General features: G+C 41.6%; 2 protein-coding genes across 2 annotated transcripts; one reads left to right on the top strand and one right to left on the bottom strand.

Moving 5' to 3' along the window:
• Positions 1–1,294: 1,294 nt before the first annotated feature.
• LOC110507570 (uncharacterized) lies at positions 1,295–13,975 on the top strand. Its single transcript, XM_021587635.3, has 6 exons — positions 1,295–1,714; positions 9,448–9,488; positions 9,657–9,732; positions 10,093–10,152; positions 10,577–11,583; positions 11,811–13,975. Exons 1-6 carry the CDS (start codon positions 1,669–1,671, stop codon positions 11,880–11,882), a joined length of 1,302 nt encoding a protein of 433 aa, XP_021443310.3. The 5' UTR covers positions 1,295–1,668; the 3' UTR covers positions 11,883–13,975.
• LOC110507571 (inositol-tetrakisphosphate 1-kinase) lies at positions 13,285–19,741 on the bottom strand. The gene is made up of 10 exons (XM_021587636.3): positions 19,557–19,741; positions 19,373–19,397; positions 17,927–18,049; positions 17,723–17,840; positions 17,530–17,628; positions 17,177–17,217; positions 16,782–16,947; positions 16,572–16,639; positions 16,080–16,242; positions 13,285–15,891 (listed from the first exon to the last, which is right to left on the bottom strand). The coding sequence occupies exons 1-10, from the start codon at positions 19,637–19,639 to the stop codon at positions 15,761–15,763; spliced, it is 1,017 nt and encodes a 338-aa protein (XP_021443311.1). The 5' UTR covers positions 19,640–19,741; the 3' UTR covers positions 13,285–15,760.
• Between the last annotated feature and the right edge of the window lie 1,574 nt (positions 19,742–21,315).

Consider the following 21,315-nt stretch of genomic DNA (forward strand, 5'->3'; position numbering starts at 1 on the left):
CCATGGCGTTTATACTTACGTACTCTTGTTTGTACAGATGAACGTGGTACCTTCAGGTGTTTGGAAATTGCTCCCAAGGATGAACCAGACTTGTGGAGGTCTACAATTTTTTATTTTCTGAGGTCTTGGCTGATTTCTTTTGATTTTCCCATGATGTCAAGCAAAGAGGCACTGAGTTTGAAGGTGGGCCTTGAAATACATCCACGGGTCCACCTCCAATTGACTCAGGCTAATTGACATCATTCATCAGAAGCTTCTAAAGCCATGACATAATTTTCTGGAATTTTCCAAGCTGTTTAAAGGCACAGTCAACTTAGTGTATGTAAACTTCTGACCCACTGGAATTGTGATACAGTGAATGATAAGTGAAATAATCTGTTTGTAAACAATTGTTGGAAAAATGACTTGTGTCATGCACAAAGTAGATGTCCTAACCGACTTGCCAAAACTATAGTTTGTTAACAAGACATTTGTGGAGTGGTTGAAAAACGAGTTTTAATGACTCCAACCTAAGTGTATGTGAACTTCCGACTTCAACTGTACATCAAGAGAACAACTGAAACCTTTGCATCTACAAGTTGACTTATTCTGTGTAGCTCTGCCTCTGCCATGTAAATATATTAACGTCATACTGTTTGTGAATGTGTGTCACGATGACACTATCATAAACTGTCCTGTTTTGGTCCGCAAAAGATTAAAACTGCATTAAACTAAAAGGTCATAATGTTTTCTCACCGCTCATGTTGATCATTAAAGAATTCCAGACCTGCAACCACACATTGGGCTACCTTCAGAGAACACAATTCCGCTCTAACAAATCTAGACTCTTATTATATACTCAGAAACAGCATATTACGGCAAATAAGTATTTCAGATGTGGTGGTTTCATTCATTGGGCCCCTGTTTATGCCCCACATAGGTGCAGTGCTGAGCCTGTGGCTGAACAGATTGCTCTATCAGGGGCTAATCATTCAGGAGTGAGATCACAGGGTCCTTCACACCCACTGCCTCGAAGTACTAGCACACTGGGATTACTGGGTGAAGAGGCTCCAAACAGAGCTGTAATGACTGTGTTCCTATCCTTAATGCTGGGAAATGGATTAGAATAGAATTGGTAATGAAGCCCAGATGTATAACGTGCCCCTCCAATAGCCAGAAAACACCGGCAAAGATGTGGACAAAATGCTGTGCCCATTAGACTGGGCATTACTTGTCATCAACTCTAAATGTGTCATTAATTGTGCTAGACACTCCTATAATAACACATCATGGAAATGTACACTACTTGTCAAATGACATGTTTTAATCTCCGTTCCCCCTCTTTACATAAAGCATGCATGCCTACAGCATAGCGGGTTATGTGTTTTATTAATACAAACCTGCTGCTGAGGCATGAGATTGAACAGCAGGGAATTGGCGTTACCTCCGGTCAGCTGTGGTCAACTCAGCTTGGAGCGAGCAATCCTCTCGTTATCACCGCGTTAGTTGTTACACGTTGACGGGGCATCACTCTCCCGAGCTGTCCTGCATTTACCTGGCCCTTTGAGCCAAGCATACGCGCCTATCAGCTCTTTAGCGGGTCCTTGCTCGCTCGGTTTGAGAATAAGGTCGCGGTATTATTCTTTCAAGGTTATTTCCTTCTCTTTAAGGCCTTTATATTCAGATCCTATGGGAGTTTTTATTTTCACGGCGTTGTTTTGGACCTTAAGTGGAGGTAAGGAAAATCAGGGTTTCATTTGTGAGGCTGCTGATCAATCAATGTATGAGCGTATCCAGTGTTAGATAACGCTTACGTTAGCCGAATCCATAGCCTGCCTGTTCTAACAGCCTTTTTAGTTATAGCTTTGCTTGGGACATTAGCCAGAACGTGTGATTGTGGGCTATTGATTGCAGTTAAGCGGAATGTTTATGTTATTTAGAGGATGTTTCCATTTTTTATAATATAGCTTATCAATAAAACGGAGGGGATAATGGATTGTGCGACAATTAAACCAAGAGGAGAAAAGTACAAAAAGGTCAATTGGTAGAATATATCTTAGCTTTTAAGATTTAGGATCAAGATAGACTTGTTACATAATTTGTTTAGAGCGCACCTTATCCAGTCCGTCACAAAATCTGTCCGTTAGCTATACATTTTCCCTGGGCATTGTGACTACATATTGATTGTTATTGAATACATGTGTATTGGAAATAGCCTTATGTAAGAATTACATCATAAATTAAGGATATTTCTACATCAGCCAACCTAAAAGGAAATTATGTTGTCGTGCAAGACGCGATGAAAGCAGGGCACGTACGCTCCTGTAACTGTTAAACCTATTAATAATGCGCGCGGTGTTACAACCACGTCCTGTTTGAATATGCAAACATTGACCCCATCACCATAGTTTGACGTGACCAGTTTTGCATCGGTGTCGGGGCCTTTCAGGGAGTGTTTTGGGAGTAAAGATGTAATGTTGTGAGAAGGGAGGGGGGGGGGGGGACTGTACATGTATTATATAACAGTGTTGTATAAAAAATATAACTGAGCTTACGGGTAATGGTCTGTGTATAGTGGAATGTTTAGAGGCGTTACAATCACCAATGTGCATGTGAACATACAGACAGACCCCAGTCTCCTTGCCAATTGCCTTGTGAATAAAGAGGGTGAAGGGAGGTCTGCCAAGCCAATCAACATGGGATTGCAGCTTTAAAGGACCTGTGTCCCAGTTTAGGAGGAACGCGCTCTCTCCCACGCAACCTACAGCCCCTGTTGTTCGCACGTACCTTTGAATTAAGGCCTACCATTGACCTCCATTCTCAATAACCTTAATGAGATATGTCAGGGGATATGACTCAGAGTCGTTTAGCACTTGTGTAAAATTCATTGGATGCCATGTGAGGCTGTTAACTAATAACATGGACATTTCCACTTCCTTGTTTGAGGGACGATTATAAGATCCTGTCCTGTTAGCTGCTTGGCATGTGACTGTCTTGGCCTTAAAAATAGACCCTGCTACTTTTAGGCCGAACAATTCAATGACTTTCCTTTTATTTCCTGGCAGTGTTCAATCACCTCACTATGTGTGTGTTTTTGATTTATTAGGATCCCCATTAGCCGACGCCAATGGCGACAGTTAATCATACTGGGGTCCGACACTTAACGAAAAAGACATCACAGACATTACAATACTTTACAATTTGCATACATTTAAAAACATGAGCATGTAGTGTGTGTGTGCATCTATTAGTTACACATACATGTCAGTACATACACGCAACAAGTAGGGCACATGGGGGAGAGGCGTTGTGCCTGGAGGTGTTGCTTTAATTGTTTGTTGAAAGCAGGTTTGCTGTCCACTTGCGCTATATGAGATGGAAGGGAGCTCCATGCACTCATGGCTCTGTATAATAAAAATCGAATCAAATCAAATGTTTTTTTTTGTCACATGCGCCGAATACAACAGGTAGACCTCACCGTGAAATGCTTACTTTACAAGCCCTTAACCAACAATGCAGTTAAGAAAAATAAGAGTTAAGAAAAATTATTTACGAAATAAACTAAAATAAAAAAATAAGAGACACAATAAATTAACTATAACGAGGCTATATACAATGGGTACCGTACCAAGTCAATGTGCGGGGGTACAGGTTAGTCGAGGTAATTGAGGTCATATGTACATGTAGGTAGGGGTAAAGTGACTATGCATAGATAACTGTTTTCTTGGATTTGTTCTGGACCTGGGGACAGTGAAAAGACCCCTGGTGGCATGTCTGGTGGAGTAAGTTTGTGTGTCAGTGCTGTGTGTAAGTTGACTGTGCAAACAATTTGGAATTTCCAACACATGAATGTTTCTTATAAAAAACAAGTGATGCAGTCGGTCTTTCCTCAACTCTTAGACAAGCGAGACTGGCATGCATATTATTAATATTAGCCCTCTGATTACAATGAAGAGCAAGAAGTGCCGCTCTGTTCTGGAACAGCTTAACTAGGTTTTTCTTTGCAGCACTCGACCATATGACTGGACAATAATCAAGATAAGATAAAACTAGAGTCTGCAGGACTTGCTTTGTGGGTGTGGTGTCAAAAACGCAGAGCATTTCTTTATGGACAGATCTCTCATCTTTACAACCATTTAAACTATATGTTTTTACCATGATCATTTACAATCTAAGGTGATGCCAAGTAATGTAGTCTCCTCAACTTGTTCAAAAGCCACACCATTTATTACCAGATTCAGCTGAGGTCTTGTAATGGGTGCGTGTTGGTGGGAGGGAAGTCAGGCGCAGGAGAACGAACTTGGTATAAACGGAGTCCTTTAATAAGGGCTCACAAAACTTTGAAAACAAAAATATACAAAATAATAAAAGTGGGTACAAAACCCGTCGCACACCAAAACATAACTTGCATATAACATACAATCAAACAATCTCCTACAAGGACATGAGGGGAAACAGAGGGTTAAATACACAACATGTAATTGATGGGATTGGAACCAGGTGTGAAGGAAGACGAGACAAAACCAATGGAAAATGAAAATGGATCAGCGATGGCTAGAAGGTCGGTGACGTCGACCGCCGAACACCGCCCGAACAAGGAGAGGGACCGACTTCGGCGGGTCTAGAATTTAGGGAATGATTTGTACAAAATACAATGCTTTTTGTTTGAGAGATGTTCGGGACCAATTTATTACGGGCCACCAGGGGTCAAAGAAGATTACATTTCTTACGGTACGGGACACCCACGTGCAGGCATGCATTTTTTTTATACTACAAAAATGACAGGGCAGCCTACTCTGCTGACACTGACAAACAGATCAATGAAAACGATGTTGTCTGATCCATATAATCGCCCTACAAAAAGGGGAGACACAAATACAATATGACGCTCATCTAACCTGGAGGAGGAAATTCTTCTCCAAAAACAAACAAAAGTGGCACTAAAACACAGATTGGAGTCTTTTCATTCTCATCTCTTTACAGCGGTAGCCATTTGCTTTCCAAACAGTTTTTCCGCGATTATATTTTTCAATATTGCGATATATCTGGCTGGGCCTCTCTGCTTTTCACTGATAGTCGCAACTCAACAATCATCTATTTGATATTTGCAGGGCGCACTGCCCATATTGCAGGATCTTCGGACTGTGGGCTATGTGATTTAAAACAATCCACAGCTTTCTTTTAAAGAAGCGAATGATCCTCTGTGGCCAAATCATGTTTTCTGGTGTACTAGCCTATTTTGAATGATTTTGATTTAATTCTGCATTGCTGATAAGGATATATAATTTTGGCTATTTAATTCAATTTACTTTAGGGGAAGCTTCCCCTAGCCTTATGGACGCATCGCCTATGCGTTTTAATGTGGAATAAAATCGACCAGTCATGATATTTAACAAAGGCACTCCTATCACTTAACAAAGGCACTCCTGTAGGCTACCCACGCACATTCCGCATCCAAACCCCAACAGTGCACTGTGCACCTGCAATTTGATGAATGGAAAGAGACTGTTACAAAACACCTATATATAGTGTAATGAAATTCTGTGATTGTCCTTAGGCCTACACTTGTAGTCTGAATTGATGCATCCATTGTTGTCCACATGCATCTCTGTCTCGGCCACTCATCTCCGCCTTGAAAAATGTGTGTTCTCCTTAAACCCCAACACAATTTGGAGCGAATGCCACCCGGTTTCCAGTCAATTCACAATGTTTCTAATGCGGCTGACATGTAGTAATGTTAAATAATGGTGTAATAGCCTATATTTTTGGGGGGCATGTTGTATTAATTGTGATAGGCTCACGTTTTACCAGTAGGTATACCCCCACTACCGTACCGGACCTCACCGCCTTACTTTTACCCCTGCTGGCCACCCATTCCAAATCTGAGTTCAAGCCTCTGTTAATGGTTTCAGTGACTTCATTAGCTGTGGTTGCTGACATGTATATGGTTGAATCATCAGCCTACATGGACACACATGCTTTTTTAAATACCAGTGGCAGGTTATTGGTCAAAATAGAAAAGAGTTGAGGGCCTACAGTGCTGCCCTGCAGTACACCACACTTTACATATTTGACATTAGAGAAGCGTCCATTAAAGAAAACCCTTTGAGTTCTATTATATAGATAGCTCTGAATCCACAGTATGGCAGAGGTGGAAAAGCCATAACACATACATTTTTTCAACAACAGGTTGTCGTCAATAATACACTATATATACAAAAGTATGTGGACACCCCTTCAAATTAGTGGATTCGGCTATTTCAGCCACGCCTGTTGCTGACAGGTGTTTAAAATCGAGCACACAGCCATGCAATCTCCATAGACAAATATTGTCAGTAGAATGGCCTTACTGAAGAGGTCAGTGATGTTCAATCTGGCACCGTCATAGGATGCCACCTTTCCAACAATTCAATTAGTCAGATTTATGCCCTGCTAGAGCTACCCCGGTCACCTGTAAGTGCTGTTATTGTGAAGTGGGAATTTCTAGGAGCCACAATGGCTCAGGCGTGAAGTGGTAAGCCACACAAGCTCACAGAATGGGACTACAGAGTGCTGAAGAGCCCAGCCGGTAAAAATTGTCTGACCTCGATTGCAACACTCACTACTGAGTTCCAAAGTGCCCCCAATGTATAGTGCCAACTGTAAAGTTTGGTGGAGGAGGAATAATGGAATATTTCATGGTTCAAGCTAGGCCCCTTAGTTCCAGTGAAGGGAAATCTTAACACTACAGCATACAATGACATTCTAGACGATTCTGCAATTCCAACTTTGTGGCAACAGTTTTGGGAAAGCCCTTTCCTGTTTCAGCATGACAATGCCCCTGTGCACAAAGCAAGGACCATACAGAAATGCTTTGTCGAGATCGGTGTGGAAGAACTTGGTTGGCCTGCACAGAGCCCTGATCTCAACGCCATCGAACAAATTTGGGATGAATTGGAACACCGACTGCGAGCCAGGTCTAATTGCCCAACATCAGTGCCCTACCTCACTAATGCTCTTGTGGCTGAATGGAAGCAAGTGCTCGCAGCAATGTTCCAACATCTAGTGGAAAGCCTTCCCAGAAGAGTGGAGGCGGTTATAGCAACAAAGGGGGTACCAACTCCATATTAATGCCTATGATTTTGTAATGAGCTGTTCGGCGAGCAGGTGTCCACATACTCAAAGGCTTCACTGAAATCTAACATTACGCCTCCCACAAGCTTGGTATTATCAGTTTCTTTCAACCAATCATCAGTCATTTGTGTTAGTGCAGTACATGTTTGGTGCCCTTTCTAAGAATTCTGAAAGTCTGTTGTTAATTTCTTTACAGAGAAATAGCATTCTGTTTGGCCAAACACAATTTCTTCCAACAGTTTGCTAAGAGCTGGCAGCACAACCTGGTCTCAGAGCATTTCATATTATTCTGTATGTAAATCAGTGACACTCCATTTAGTATGATAAGTTACAATCGTATGCTATGTATTCATTTGTGTATGTCCATCTCCCATTTCGTATGATATGTTATGAATTACAATTTGTATTATATGTTACGAATTCGCAAAACGTACAATATGTTATGAATGATCAAAACTTACAATATGTTATGACTTTGCAAAACATATGATATGTTACGAATTCTAGCTAGGTGGCTAACGTTATCTAGCTGGCTAATGTTTGCTAGGTTAGGGTTCAGGTTAGGGTTAAGTTTAAGAGTTAGGTTAAAGGGTTAGGGTAAGGGTTAGGGAAAGGGTTAGCTAAAAGGGTTAGGATTAGGGGAAGGGTTAGCTAAAATGCTACGTAGTTGCAAAGTAGCTAAAAAGTAGTAGAGTATTTGCTAATTAGCTAAATTGCTAAAGTTGTAGATGATGAGATTTGAACTCAAAACCAACCACCCTACTTAAGTAATTATCTGTTTTATGTAATGTCACATATTATACTAATCTGAGTGTCCCAGATTTACGTTTACTATGTGACGTCTAGTCTATGAGACCAGGCTGGGCAGTAAGCTGATAGGTCTAGTGTTAGAACCAGTAAAGGCCGCTTTACCACTCTTAATGGAATGAATTTGGCATCCCTCCAGGCCTGAGGACAAACACTTTCCTCAAGGCTCAGATTAAAGATATGACAGATAGGAGCGGCTATAGAGTCAGCTACCATCTTTAGTAGCTTTCCATCTATATAAGTGTTCAATGCCAGGAGGGTTGTCATTATTGAATCATAACAATAATTTTTCCTCCTCTCCCACATTAACTTTACAAAATACAAACTTGCAATGATTTTCTTTCATTATTTGTATTTTTATGAATGAATACGATGGCTCACAGTTCGCTGTAAGCATTTCCTGCATAAGTTGGCCCACTTTGCCAATTAACTAATCATTCAAATATTATAATTGGCAACATCAAATGGTTTCAGCCAGTCGCATGTGAAGCCAGACTTATTAGCCACTCCTTTTGCCCCAACTCTTTCAACCATACAGTTGTTCAATTCCTCGTCAATCCATGGAGCCTTAACAGTTCTAACAGTCAGTTTCTTAACAGGTTTATCAGTAATTGGAAGGAGCAATTTCATAAATTCATCAAGTGCAGCACCTGGATGCTCCTTATTTATCACATCAGACCACCAAATATGTTTAACATCATCCACATAAAATAATTTGTGTGATCTCATAAACAATATTTTAGGGCCAGCTTTTGGAACTTTGGCTTTCCTGGATATAGCCACTATACTGTGATCATTGCATCCAATGGGTACAGATACAGCTTTAGAACAAAGTTCTACAGTATTAGTAAAAATGTTAGCAAGATGTTAGCAAGTTATTGATTTCATGAACCTTATTTATTTTTAATTATACATTTTTTGGAACTTTTTACCCCATTTTCTCCCCAACTGGTAGTTATAGTCTTGTCCTATCGCTGCAACTCCCGTATTGACACGGGAGAGGCGAAGGTCGAGAGCCATGCGTCCCCCGAAACACAACCCTGCCAAGCCGCACTGCTTCTTGACACACTGCTCACTTAACACGGAAACCAGCCACACCAATGTGTCGGAGGAAACACCGTACAACTGGTGACCATGTCAGTGGGCATGAGCACAGCCCGCCACAGGAGTCGCTAGAGCACGATGAGACAAGGACATCCCTGCCGGCCAAACCCTCCCCTAACCCAGACAATGCTGGTCCAATTGTGCGCCGCCTCATGGGTTTCTCAGTCGCAGCTAGCTGAGACACAGAATTGAACCCGGATCTGTAGTGACGCCTCAAGCACTGCGATGCAGTGCCTTAGACCGCTGCGCCTCTTGGGAGGCCTCGTGAACCTTATTTCTAAGGCTACATATGTTATCAGAGATAGACACAATGTTTAAATGAGCAAACACAGCAAGAGAAAAAAAACTAACATTCAGCAGACACTATATACAATTATTTGGAAAGACTACATTTGTATCTCCCTCTCTACTCTCTCTCTACTCTCACTCTCTCTCTCTCTCTAGTGGGATGCCTGCCTCTATCCTCCTCTCTACAGGTTGGAAAGGTCAGAGACAAAGCATTTGTGTTATCTCTATGATGTTTATTTTGAGTGTATTATAACACTGCTAACATATTGTGTGTAATTGATATTGACACGGTAACTGATAATTGTCTCTGTGTGTGTGTGTGTGTGTGTGTGTGTGTGTGTGTGCGCGCGCGCTCGTGCCCTCAGGTTGCTGACTGTATTCAGGACTCCCTGAATAGTAATGGCGGTGTGCCACATCCTGGCTGTGACAAACTGAAAACTGGTGACAACTCCTATCTATTTCTCTTATCTGACATAACCTCCTTCAGCTGCACATATGCACTAGACCACACAGTGCACTTATTCAACTATATTCACTATAATTGTAATGCGTCCAAATTTAGATTTAGTTTATCATGGCAATGGAATCATGACACTGATTACTGTACATGAGGAATACCCTTTATTTCATCTTGCTACATTTGACTATAATGTGGTTCAATATTTAATCAATTCAATCAATCTTCCATTACAAATAGTCATGGCAACACCTGTCACTGAGGCGGATAGGTATGATTATGTCTAGTCTGATAAGATGGACATGGTCAGTGTTGAGCAACCAGTGTTGTGTTCTGTTGTGCAGATGATGCTGTCCACAGGCACCAGGGTCTCCTGAGGGAGCTGCAGGAGCTGGCCCAGGAGGGTAAGTCTGACTACAGTTATTAGCTAATACTTTACTACTGAAGTACCCAGGGACAGACTGGGATCAGAAATTAGTCTGAGTATTTCTAACACACCTGTCAATTTTTTTCTTTGAATTATAATTTGGCGCAAAACCCCCAAATGAGAAAGGCCCATTGGGCTTCAAATGGACCAGCCCATCTCTGGAAGTAGCCCTGCCAATGGTGTCATCATCACAGTAATATGGAATATCATAACATACTGACTTGTTGAGAGAAACAGTCTAATTGTTGCAATATCTTTGCTATGCTATGTTGGTTTCAGAGTCAGGTAATTATACATGGAAATCAAGATAAAAATCTTCCTAAACATGTTTTGTTGAACTTGCTGTAATATGCTTTAAATTGTACAGTAACTAACCACCTCAATTTATTTTATTCTTACAGAGAGGGAAAGAGAGAGAGACTATGGGAGGGAGAAAAAGCAAAATGAGGAGAACCAGGCCGAGGGAGAGAGGGACAGAGAGAGGAGGGAGGAGGAGGAGCAGAATGATGACCAGAAGGAGACTGAGAAAGAAGAACTGAGAGAGAAAGAGATGAAGGCAGAAGGGGTAGAGGAGGAGGTGGAGATGAAGGACAGAACGAATGAGGAGATGAGAGAAGAGCCCAGACTGGAGGAGAAAAGGGGGGATGAGGAAGAGAACGCGAAGGAGCTGGAAGAGCTCTTCTCAAGGGAGCTAAGGAAGATAGGAGAGGAGGAAAAAGAGGACAGGGAGCTTGAGGAGCTGCTCAAGGAGCTGAAGAAGAAAAGGTACGAGTCGGTGAAGGAGAAAGAGCTCCAGAGAGGGTCAGAAGCAGAGGAGGAGAGGAACAAGGATGAGGGGGAGGAGCAGAAAAAGGGAGAGAAAGAGCAGCTAGATATTCTTGAGATTGAAGAAAGGAAACGCAGCAAGGAGAGGAACAACAACGAGGTGGAGCTGCTGGTGGAGAAAGAGAAGGTGGAGCGGGAGCTCAAGGAGCTGCTGGAGGAACAGGACAGCAAGAAGAACGTGGAGAAGGAGAAAGAGAGGGAGGAAAAACAGGAAGAACTAGCGGAGCTCCTCAAAAAGATGAAACGTGTGCAAGAGGAGGAGGAGGAGAGAAAAGAGGAGAAGAGAGAAACTGCCGGGGATGAGGCGAAAGTGGACAATGAGCGTGAGAAGGAGGGAGAGATTCGCAAGGAATTGGAGAAGTTGAAAGCGGGAGAGAGTGAGGAGGTTAAGGATCCTCAGCAGAAGAGAGTGATGGAGAAAGCAAGTGATGAGTCGACCCGTCAGTTTGAAAAGGAGAGGAACAGGGACGATGACGATGATGAAGAAGCAGATGAGGCAGATGAGGTTGAAAACAATGAGGATTGGGAAGAGGAAGAGGAGGATGAGGATAAAAAGGAGGATGTTGAGCAGGATGAAGGAGAAGTAAGTGGGCGATAGTCAACAGGATTTAGCACGGCTGAGCTTGTAAAGCTGATACTGTAATTGCTAATTGACTATGTCTCTCTCTCTGTGTGTGTGTGTGTGTGTGTGTGTGTGTGTGTGTGTGTGTGTGTGTGTGTGTGTGTGTGTGTGTGTGTGTGTGTGTGTGTGTGTGTGTGTGTGTGTGTGTGTACCTAACACACTTTCTGATCTGTTCTGTGTGCCTACAGGAGCTTCTGGAGATTGAGGCAGAGCTGCGAAAAGTGGCTGCAGAGCTTCAGGAGCTTCACAGGGGTCGTTAAGTTCTAAATTACACACACACACATGCACACACACACACAACACAAGACAGACAGATAACGACCCAGTGCAGCACTCTCGCTCATGCTATCACACACAGAAACACACACAACTAACATACTTAGTAACATAGTATAATCATAATGCTTTTGATGGGATGTAGTTCTGTAAGTAGTTGCATTTGAGTAAAAACAAACAAGTACAATTCTCCCCATCCCTGCATTCAGAGATTACAAGCTCTTTAGATGTGTCTTTCTGTGTGCTGCCATTATCAAAGATTGTTTAGTAGGCAAGATGTACCACCTGCACATGTAAAGCTATCGTTACTCTACATCTCATGATACAAGGTCGTTAAGTGGGAAAGACATCTCCTTTACGGTATGTCTCGTGTACATATTTTGTGCAATAATTAAAAATCTATGTGTGAGATTTGTTATGGTAATTGAGACTGTTAATGTAAGCAATTAACTTACACTGTTATTACACTGTTATTACTGTTATTACAATTAACTTACACTGTTATTAATAATATTGACATATTGATTTCTGTGATTGATTTCCATGTGTATATGAACAAAATGTGAGGATTGTGCTATCTGGCTAATGCACTGTTAATATCAGACTGTTAATTAAGAACTGGGGTGACACTCAGGGACAATCTCCATTGCATACTCCTTGCGTATTCTCTCCTCACCTCCTTCTCAAAACGGTCAGAGAGGAGAGCGTCTGTCTTTCTCATCCAATGGGTTTTGAGAAGGAGATGAGGACGTGAGGAGTATGCAATTGAGATCTTCCCTCAGAAAGAGACGGCGTGTGACCACGGAAACCTCTTTAGTATTGATGTACAGTGTGTCATAACATAATGTTCTATAATAAGAAGAGCATGATTGTTCCTGAAGTTTATTTTTTTTTATTTTTGCAGTTCGGGTCACCAAGGTGGTCAAGAGACATAGAAATAGAATGAATGGAAATGTCCGTTCTAGTAATTATATTTCTATGGCCAGGGTGGCACCCCAGCTCTTCTCCCAACTTTGCACTCCTATCTTAACCAGCCAAGGAAGTCTAGCAAGGGGAGTGACATCACTAAGACATCTCTGGTATGTGGTCCTAATAAACAATGACAGTTCTAAAACTTTTTTTTAAGTTGGCAAGATATTGATGTTCACCGTCATCCTTTTTCATAGTTTGGGATCTCCACTGTTACGCAGCCATGTTTGAATAAGAAATATTAGGAAACAGTGCCCCCACATGTTAAATCAATATAAGTTGCATGGTTAATGACATGTGGAGGAATAACAATAACTGCAATACAAGAAGAAGAAGAGGAATATTAAGACAACTTATTCAAACCAATAAAGTTATAAAAATGTACATATTAAAGCAAAATATATGATGATGATTCTCTGTAAATGTACTTTATTATGTAATTAAAATGCATCATGAATTGACTTTTAAATGTAAACACTCCTTTTCTATCGACCATTGATTTACAATTCTAAACTGGGTGGTTCGAGCCCTGAATGCTGATTGGCTGACAGCCGTAGTATATCAGACCATATACCACAGGTATGACAAAAAGTTTATTTTTACTGCTCAAATTACGTTGGTAACCAGTTTATAATAGCAATAAGGCACCTTGGGGGGTTGTGGTGTATGGTCAATATACTACGGGCTGTATCCAGGCACTTCGGGTTGCGTCGTGCATAAGAACAGCCCTTAGCCGTTGTATAATGGCCATATACCACACACCCTCGGGCCTTATTGCTTAATTATGTAACACTGGTAACTGTTGGGACGCATATAAAAATTAATATATAAAACATCAACACCATGTAAGGAATCAAACAGGCTACTCACTACATGTTGTGAGATTTACTCAAGAATGTATACCATTTCAACATTTAGAAATATATTTACCAAATGTATTTCATCAGAAAAGGGTTGTGGTTTGTAAGTGGGATGTAAAGGACCAATTACTGGAGGTCAACATTTGTAATTGTACTGGCCCAATCAGAGTCCTGCATCTGTGCCTGCTGTGTCTTAAATGCTAAATGTCAATCAATAAAATCACAGTGTATGATATTTTTCAATCATTGTTACTTCTATAAGAGTAGTGGTTGGTTGTCTTCATTGACTGATCACAGTCTCTTATCTATTCATACAAAATTCTGACACCTACTGTGCCAGTCACAAGTTTAGACACACCTACTCATTCAAGGGTTTTTCTTTATTCTTACTATTTTCTACATTGTATAATAATAGTGAAGACATCAACACTATTAAATAACACATATGGAATCATGTAGTAACCAAAAAAGTGTTATATTTTAGATTCTTCAAAGTAGCCACGCTTTGCCTTGATGAAAGCTTTGCACACTCTTGGCATTCTCTCAACCAGCTTCACCTGGAATGCTTTTCCAACAGTCTTGAAGGAGTTCCCACATATAATGAGCAATTGTTGGCTGCTTTTCCTCCACTCATCCCAAACCATCTCAAATGGGTTTAGGTTGAATGATTGTGGAGGCCAGGTCATCAGATGCAGCACTCCATCACTCTCCTTCTTGGTCAAATAGCCCTTACACAGTCTGGAGGTGTGTGCTGGGTCATTGTCCTGTTGAAAAACAAATTATAGTCCCACTAAGTGCAAACCAGATGTGGTGGTGTATCGCTGCAGAATGGTGTGGTAGTCATGCCGGTTAAGTGTGCCTTGAATTCTAAATAAATCACTGACAGTGTCACCAGCAAAGCACCATCACACCTCCTCCTCCATGCTTCACAGCGGGAACCACACATGCGGAGATCATCCGTTCACCTACTCTGCGTCTCACAAAGACACAGCGTTGGGACCAAAAATCTCAAATTTGGAATCATCAGACCAACAGACAGATTTACAGCAGTCTTATGATCATTGCTCGTGTTTCTTGGCCCAAGCAAGTCTCTTCTTATTATTGGTGTCCTTTAGTATTGGTTTCTTTGCAGCAATTCGACCATGAAGGCCTGATTCACGCAGTCTTCTCTGAACAGTTGATGTTGAGATGTGTCTGTTACTTGAATTCTGTGAAGAATTTATTTGGGCTGCAATTTATGAGGCTGCTAACTCTAATGAACTTATACTCTGCAGCAGAGGTTACTCTGGGTCTTACTTTTCTGTGGCGGTCCTGGTGAGAGCCAGTCTCATCATAGCGTTTGATGCTTATTGCGACTGCACTTGAAGAAACTTTCAAAGTTCTTGAAAATGTCCGTATTGACTGACCTTCATGTCTTAAAGTAATGATGGACTGTCATTTTCACTTTGCTTATTTGTGCTGTTCTTGCCATAATATGGACTTGGTCTTTTACCAAATAGGGGTATCTTCTGTATACCACCCCTACATTGTCACAACACAACTGATTGGCTCAAACGCATTTTGAAGGAAAGAAATTCCACAAATGTACTTTTGACAAGGCACACCTGTTAATTGAAATGCATTCCAGGTGACTACCTCATGAAGCTGGTTGAGAGAATGCCAAGAGCATGCAAAGCTGTCATCAAGGCAATGGGTGGCTACTTTGAAGAATCTCAAATATAAACTATATTTTGATTTGTTAAACACTTTTTTGATTGCTACATGATTCCATATGTGTTATTTCATATTTTTGATGTCTTCACTAAAAAAGATAGAAAGAAAGAAAAACCCTTGAATGAGTAGGTGTGTCCAAACCTTTGACTGGTACTGTATGTGTCTGCAAGGAGAGGTGACTCAGACCCATATTATGAGATTTATTTAAAGGCAACCGTTGTCAATTAGGTCTCCTACTTCCAGGAGATTTCTGTACAGTATGTATCAGAGAAGATGAGCCAGGTCAGGGTCAAGGGTGAACGGTGAACCCAGGTCAGAGTTCAGAGGTCAGCCTGGGGAGTCGAGGGAGCAGGAGGACATGTTGCCTGGGGTTCTTCCAGTTCCTGGTTGTCCAATACTGACTCAATGTGACTGAGGAGGGAGGAGAAGAACTGAGGCACTCCCTCATAGCCTGGAAGAGAGGGACGGAAAGATATGGTTGATGAGGGAGAGAGCTAGAAAGAGAACATGAAATTGAGTAAGAGTGAAAGAGTAACATGGAAGCAAATATAGCAAAATAAAGTGACGTTGATGACTGTAAGTCGTTCTGGATAAGAGTGTCTGTTAATGACAAATGGAGATGAAGGATGGCCCAGTGACCTGGGAAGATGTTAATGTCGATGATAGTGAGGGTGTGCGTGTCGATGCTGACGATGACGTCCACCCCGAACAGAGCCATGCCCAGCTCTGCCCTCAGCTCTCTTACTAGGGCCACCATGGCCTCACCACTGGGGGGAGGCAGGCTCGACACCTTCTCATCCAGCTGAGACACAACACCACAGGACAGATGATCAGTTCATCTGTTCAGGGTCCCTATTCACAAAGTGTATCAGAGTAGGAGTGCTGATCTAGGATCAGGTCCCCCTGTCTATGTGATCGTTATGATCTAAAAAAAAAATCAAATTAAAGATCTTAGCTCAGCACTACTACTTTGAGACACATTATGAATACGGGCCCTGGATAGTACAAGGCCAATTGCACACAGTGGGTCAAGTAGAACAGGGTAAAGGAGATCGAATTCAATTGTACAGGAATCAGTGCCAGTGAATCAAATTGAACAGAGTTGATTGTCGGAGTGGAGGTTGTACTAACTGCAGTGAGGTGGGAGCAGGACTCTGGCTTGGACACCTCGTGGCTGTTGAAGAAGATCGTCTTCCTCTCTGGAGTCACAAAACACGCCATAGACATTAGGAAGAAGTTATATTGCAACAGATGATTAAAAACAGTATAAGCATGAGAATGAGAAATATCGAGAGAGGGAGAAGAAGAGGGAGAAAGAGGTGAGGGTGTGTCCACACTAACCATAGGGTCCAGGGGGGAAGTTCTTCAGCGAGGGCCTCTCCACAGTGAAGTGGTCCTCTCCCACCACAAACACCTTGTGCAGCACGGCACCGTGGTTGACGAAGCTCTGCAGCACACAGGGAGGGCGGGCCTCTGACAGACCAGCCATGCTGAAGATCAGAGACATCTATGGTATGGTGAGAGAACAGGGACACTAAAGTCTGAAGAACTAGAGGGAGAGCCATGGGCCACGAAACACCAATACATTTCTATAGAGAGAGTTCACAGTGTCAACAAAGCAGAAAATCACTGAGCCACACAAAAAGGCAGAACTGGTTTTATTTTATTTTTTATATATGGAATGTACGGGAAAATATGCAAAAAAAGACTCAATAGAAAGACAGGCAGTCTCTTACGTCATGGGAACAGGATCCATGAGCCACCCTGGTTTTACAGACTAAGAGGAAGAGGAATAGTGAGGTATGAGGAGACACAATACAACACGCGATCTTATGGGACACTTTCCCAGTCACAGGATCAGCCTAGTCCTAGACTAAAAATCACTTTCAATGGACAATCTTCATTGAACATGCTTCTTATTCCAAGACTAGGCTGAATCTGTATCACGGGGAATCGGCCGTAAATGTCTTGTAAATTAGACCAAAGAAGTTTGCCAAAAACTGAATCACCATAGGGAGCCTCTGTATATAATAATAAGATTAATTAGGTGTATGTTTATGTGTTTGGTTGTAGACAGTCCCTCACTGACTCAGAGGGAAGCTGAGGCCCTTGCTCTCCACGTCCTGCTGGATGACTGACAGGTCACTGGTGCTGATCTCCAGGTAGGGAGGGCTGCTGATTCGCCAGTCTACATGGGGGCGGGATCAGGAAGAGCATAAAGAGAGAGAGTGCTTGGCTTGGTAGATGTCTAGAGGAAGGACAGTGAGGCTACTGTACTGTACCTCTCAGGGAGTTCTGGAGCTGGCTCATAATCCGATAGGAGGCAAAGCGATCCAGTAGCTGGCTCATTGCTGGAAGGGGGTCCAGGAGAACAGTATGGGGATGGGTGGACACATAACCCTAAAACAAAAACATATACTTTAGTATGATAAAATATGATGTTGTTATCACTGTTGAATCTAATTAAATGTGTCATTTTACCATACCTGGAAGTTGTCAAGGAGCTGTTGCGACTGGCTGTCATACTCGGCCTTGACAATGACATCAGAGAGCTTGTGTACAATGACCGCAAAAGGTCCTTGAGACTCCAATGGCTGACTGAGATCTATCTGTATCCGAAGAGAAAGGGAAGTGTGAATTAAATATCCTCTGCCTCAGGTACAACTTGATGTGTAGACATTCAAATGTAATGCTATGACATGCACTTGTGAGGCAAAAGCTATTGTTCCCCTCTGTTTGAGAGGACCTCCAAGCAGGTGACTGCAGGTGGCAGTGACAGAAACGACTGGCATGTCAGACATCTGAAACTGACAAGACAGAGACAGACAGGGAGAGAAGGAGGAGTAAGTGAGTGTGTTAGAAAGAGAGAGAGCAAGAGAGAGAGAGAGAGGGGGGGTGAGAGAGAGAGAGAGAGAGAGAGAGGGGTTAGGGTGAGAGAGAGAGAGAGAGAGAGAGAGAGAGAGAGAGAGAGAGAGAGAGAGAGAGGGGGGGGGTGAGAGAGAGAGAGAGAGAGAGAGAGGGAGGGGGTGAGAGCGAGAGAGAGAGAAAGGGAGAGAGAGTCAGAGAGAGAGAGGAGAGAGAGAGAGAGGGTGAGAGAGATAGTGAGAGAGAGGGAGAGGGAGAGGGAGATGGGGGGTAAGGTAATAAAAGTGCAAACAAAGGAATGACAGAAGGAACTTAGACAAACAAAGGAATGACAGAAGAAACTTAGATAAACAAAGGAATGACAGAAGGAACTTAGATAAACAAAGGAATGACAGAAGGAACTTAGACAAACAAAGGAATGACAGAAGGAACTTAGACAAACAAAGGAATGACAGAAGGAACTTAGATAAACAAAGGAATGACAGAAGGAACTTAGATAAACAAAGGAATGACAGAAGGAACTTAGACAAACAAAGGAATGACAGAAGGAACTTAGATAAACAAAGGAATGACAGAAGGAACTTAGACAAACAAAGGAATGACAGAAGGAACTTAGATAAACAAAGGAATGACAGAAGGAACTTAGACAAACAAAGGAATGACAGAAGGAACTTAGATAAACAAAGGAATGACAGAAGGAACTTAGACAAATAAAGGAATGACAGAAGGAACTTAGACAAATAAAGGAATGACAGAAGGAACTTAGACAAATAAAGGAATGACAGAAGGAACTTAGACAAATAAAGGAATGACAGAAGGAACTTAGACAAAGGAATACACTTTATTTTATGTGTGAATGTGTGTCTATGTGACACAAATTAACATACAAACAAAACCAGAAATTGTTCAACTGGCATAACTTGTTACCCAACTACACTATAAAGCAATTACCAATGTATTACTCACATGCCTACAATTTGTATTTTTACAACCTTATAATGACAGTATTCTCATGTCTTCCATCACAAACCTGAGAACATAATGCAATGTAATGGAAAATTACTTACCTCAACCACCTCAACACTGTGGCTCCTGACCAGTGGGGATTCAATGTTGAGTGAAAATGTTAGGTGACAATTTATGACAGTTACACCGAGGAGAACGCATATGAGTAAGGCTGCAGGAGAAGCTCCATTTTAGCCTACAGTAGTATTATGTTTACAATATCATAAATTCAAAGTTTAAACTTACGCACAAAGCTCAGCAAAAGCAACCAGATTAATTTGTCTCCGTTTCTTATCACTCAGACAGAAACCTACCCTACGTCTAGACATTTGGGCAGAGGAGCAATGCCTCGGCTGGTTGTGCAAAGGGTAGGCAATACTGATGACTTCGGGGCGTGTTTGTGAGAGAGAGTGTGTGAGAGAGAGAGAGAGAGAGAGAGAGAGAGAGAGTGAGAGAGAGAGAGAGAGAAAGAGACCTCTTCTTTACGAAATGGGAGTAGGCACAGGTTTTCATATACTGAAGGGCAGTGGTTCATAAACTTTTAAGGAACTCTGTCAGCCTTCAATTCACTCTTGAAAGTTGTAATAGTAGAATCCACAAGGTGCAATTTCTAAATTGGGTTGTGCACCATCAGTTTTCCTCTTGTCATGTCAGTCATTGCAGATCTTAGAGCTATTTAGTAAGTAGCTCTAAGAACTGTAAGTAATTCCCAGATCAGCTAGCCCGTGTCAGCTAACGTTTTTTAGCCCATATATTTTGCTGTAATGTTTGAGTCACATGAATACACATTACACATGGCAAAATATATAGAATTGCATGAAAATGTGCTTTAAAACTTCAAAGTGTTCACTTCACCCCATGACAAAACATGTAAAATGGCAAGAAATAAGCGTTAAACTTGCAAAAGATTCTCTCCATCAACAAGAGGGGTGTGAACAGTTTGTGTCATGAACAGTGGGGGTGTTCCCCAATGCTGGAAGAGGGACCTGAGTGAAAAAGTTTGGGAACCATTGCTGTAGGGGGCCCTACCATCATTTGTTTAATAAGATACATGTTTTCTCATGATTTATTTTGCCAGTAGGCCTATATCCTTCCACAGACAACTTCCTTATTGCGATCAAATTATAACCAGCCTTACCAGTGTGCTGTTAACAATATTACCGTGAGCAACAATAGTACAATCGGTGGTCCGCCTTCAAAATAAAAGTCCCCAAATGAACCATGCAATCGGGTACAAATTGTACAATTATGCCGCAACTGGACTATATCATGCTAAACAAAGTTGAAATGTTGTTATAGAAATTCAACAAAAGATAATAATTTGTTAATTTGTTGAAATCTGTTGAAATCGCAATATGGATGTATTAGACTTCAGAATTGCATTGGGGGCATACTTACATTGCAATGTACAGCCTTACCTAAGGATCTTGGGTCCATGAAATGGGGTGTCAGCCTACTAAGTGACACTCACAGAACATAACTATGTAGAGTGTACACAAATATTAGCATCATAGCTCTTATTGAATGAATTTAAAGGAAAATCCACCCCAAAAATATATTTTGGTATTTGTTTCATTGGTCTGTTGTTGATATAGTCCCAAACTGTTTTCCATGTCAGCAATCAAGTTTTTAAGATATATCACTTTCAAAATTCAGAAATACAGCCGGTATGATGCATTGTGCATCTTATGATTCTGCGTTTTGCATCACATTGACTAGCATAGCTGTTCTGTGAATGTCACTGAGTAGGCTGATGCCCCATTTCATGGACATAAGATCCATAGGTTAGGCTGTACATTGGAATGGAAGTATGCCCCCAATGCAATTCTGAAGTCTAATATATCCACAGTGCAATTTCAACCAAATGTTACATTTTTGTCAAATTAACTCATTATTAACTTTTGTTGAATTTGTATAGCAACATTCCAACCTTGTTTAGCAATTTAGTCCAATTGTGGCATGATTCTACAATTGTTATCCGTTTGCTTTAGTTTCAATTCTGGAC

This window comes from Oncorhynchus mykiss, chromosome 27 (genome assembly GCF_057628025.1).
Source record: "Oncorhynchus mykiss isolate SJ-2025 chromosome 27, ASM5762802v1, whole genome shotgun sequence".
Taxonomy (NCBI): domain Eukaryota; kingdom Metazoa; phylum Chordata; class Actinopteri; order Salmoniformes; family Salmonidae; genus Oncorhynchus; species Oncorhynchus mykiss.

Excerpts from the sequence above, each read along its gene's own strand:
- LOC110507570 (XM_021587635.3), top strand. The coding sequence starts at position 1,669 with ATGGGAGTTTTTATTTTCACGGCGTTGTTTTGGACCTTAAGTGGAG. Across the intron at positions 9,733-10,092 it reads CTGTGACAAACTGAAAACTG|ATGATGCTGTCCACAGGCAC; the intron begins GTGACAACTCCT and ends TCTGTTGTGCAG. Across the intron at positions 10,153-10,576 it reads GCAGGAGCTGGCCCAGGAGG|AGAGGGAAAGAGAGAGAGAC; the intron begins GTAAGTCTGACT and ends TTATTCTTACAG.
- LOC110507571 (XM_021587636.3), bottom strand. The coding sequence starts at position 19,639 with ATGTCTAGACGTAGGGTAGGTTTCTGTCTGAGTGATAAGAAACGGAGA. Across the intron at positions 17,841-17,926 it reads AGCTCCTTGACAACTTCCAG|GGTTATGTGTCCACCCATCC; the intron begins GTATGGTAAAAT and ends TTTTTGTTTTAG. Across the intron at positions 16,640-16,781 it reads CTTCCCCCCTGGACCCTATG|AGAGGAAGACGATCTTCTTC; the intron begins GTTAGTGTGGAC and ends TTGTGACTCCAG.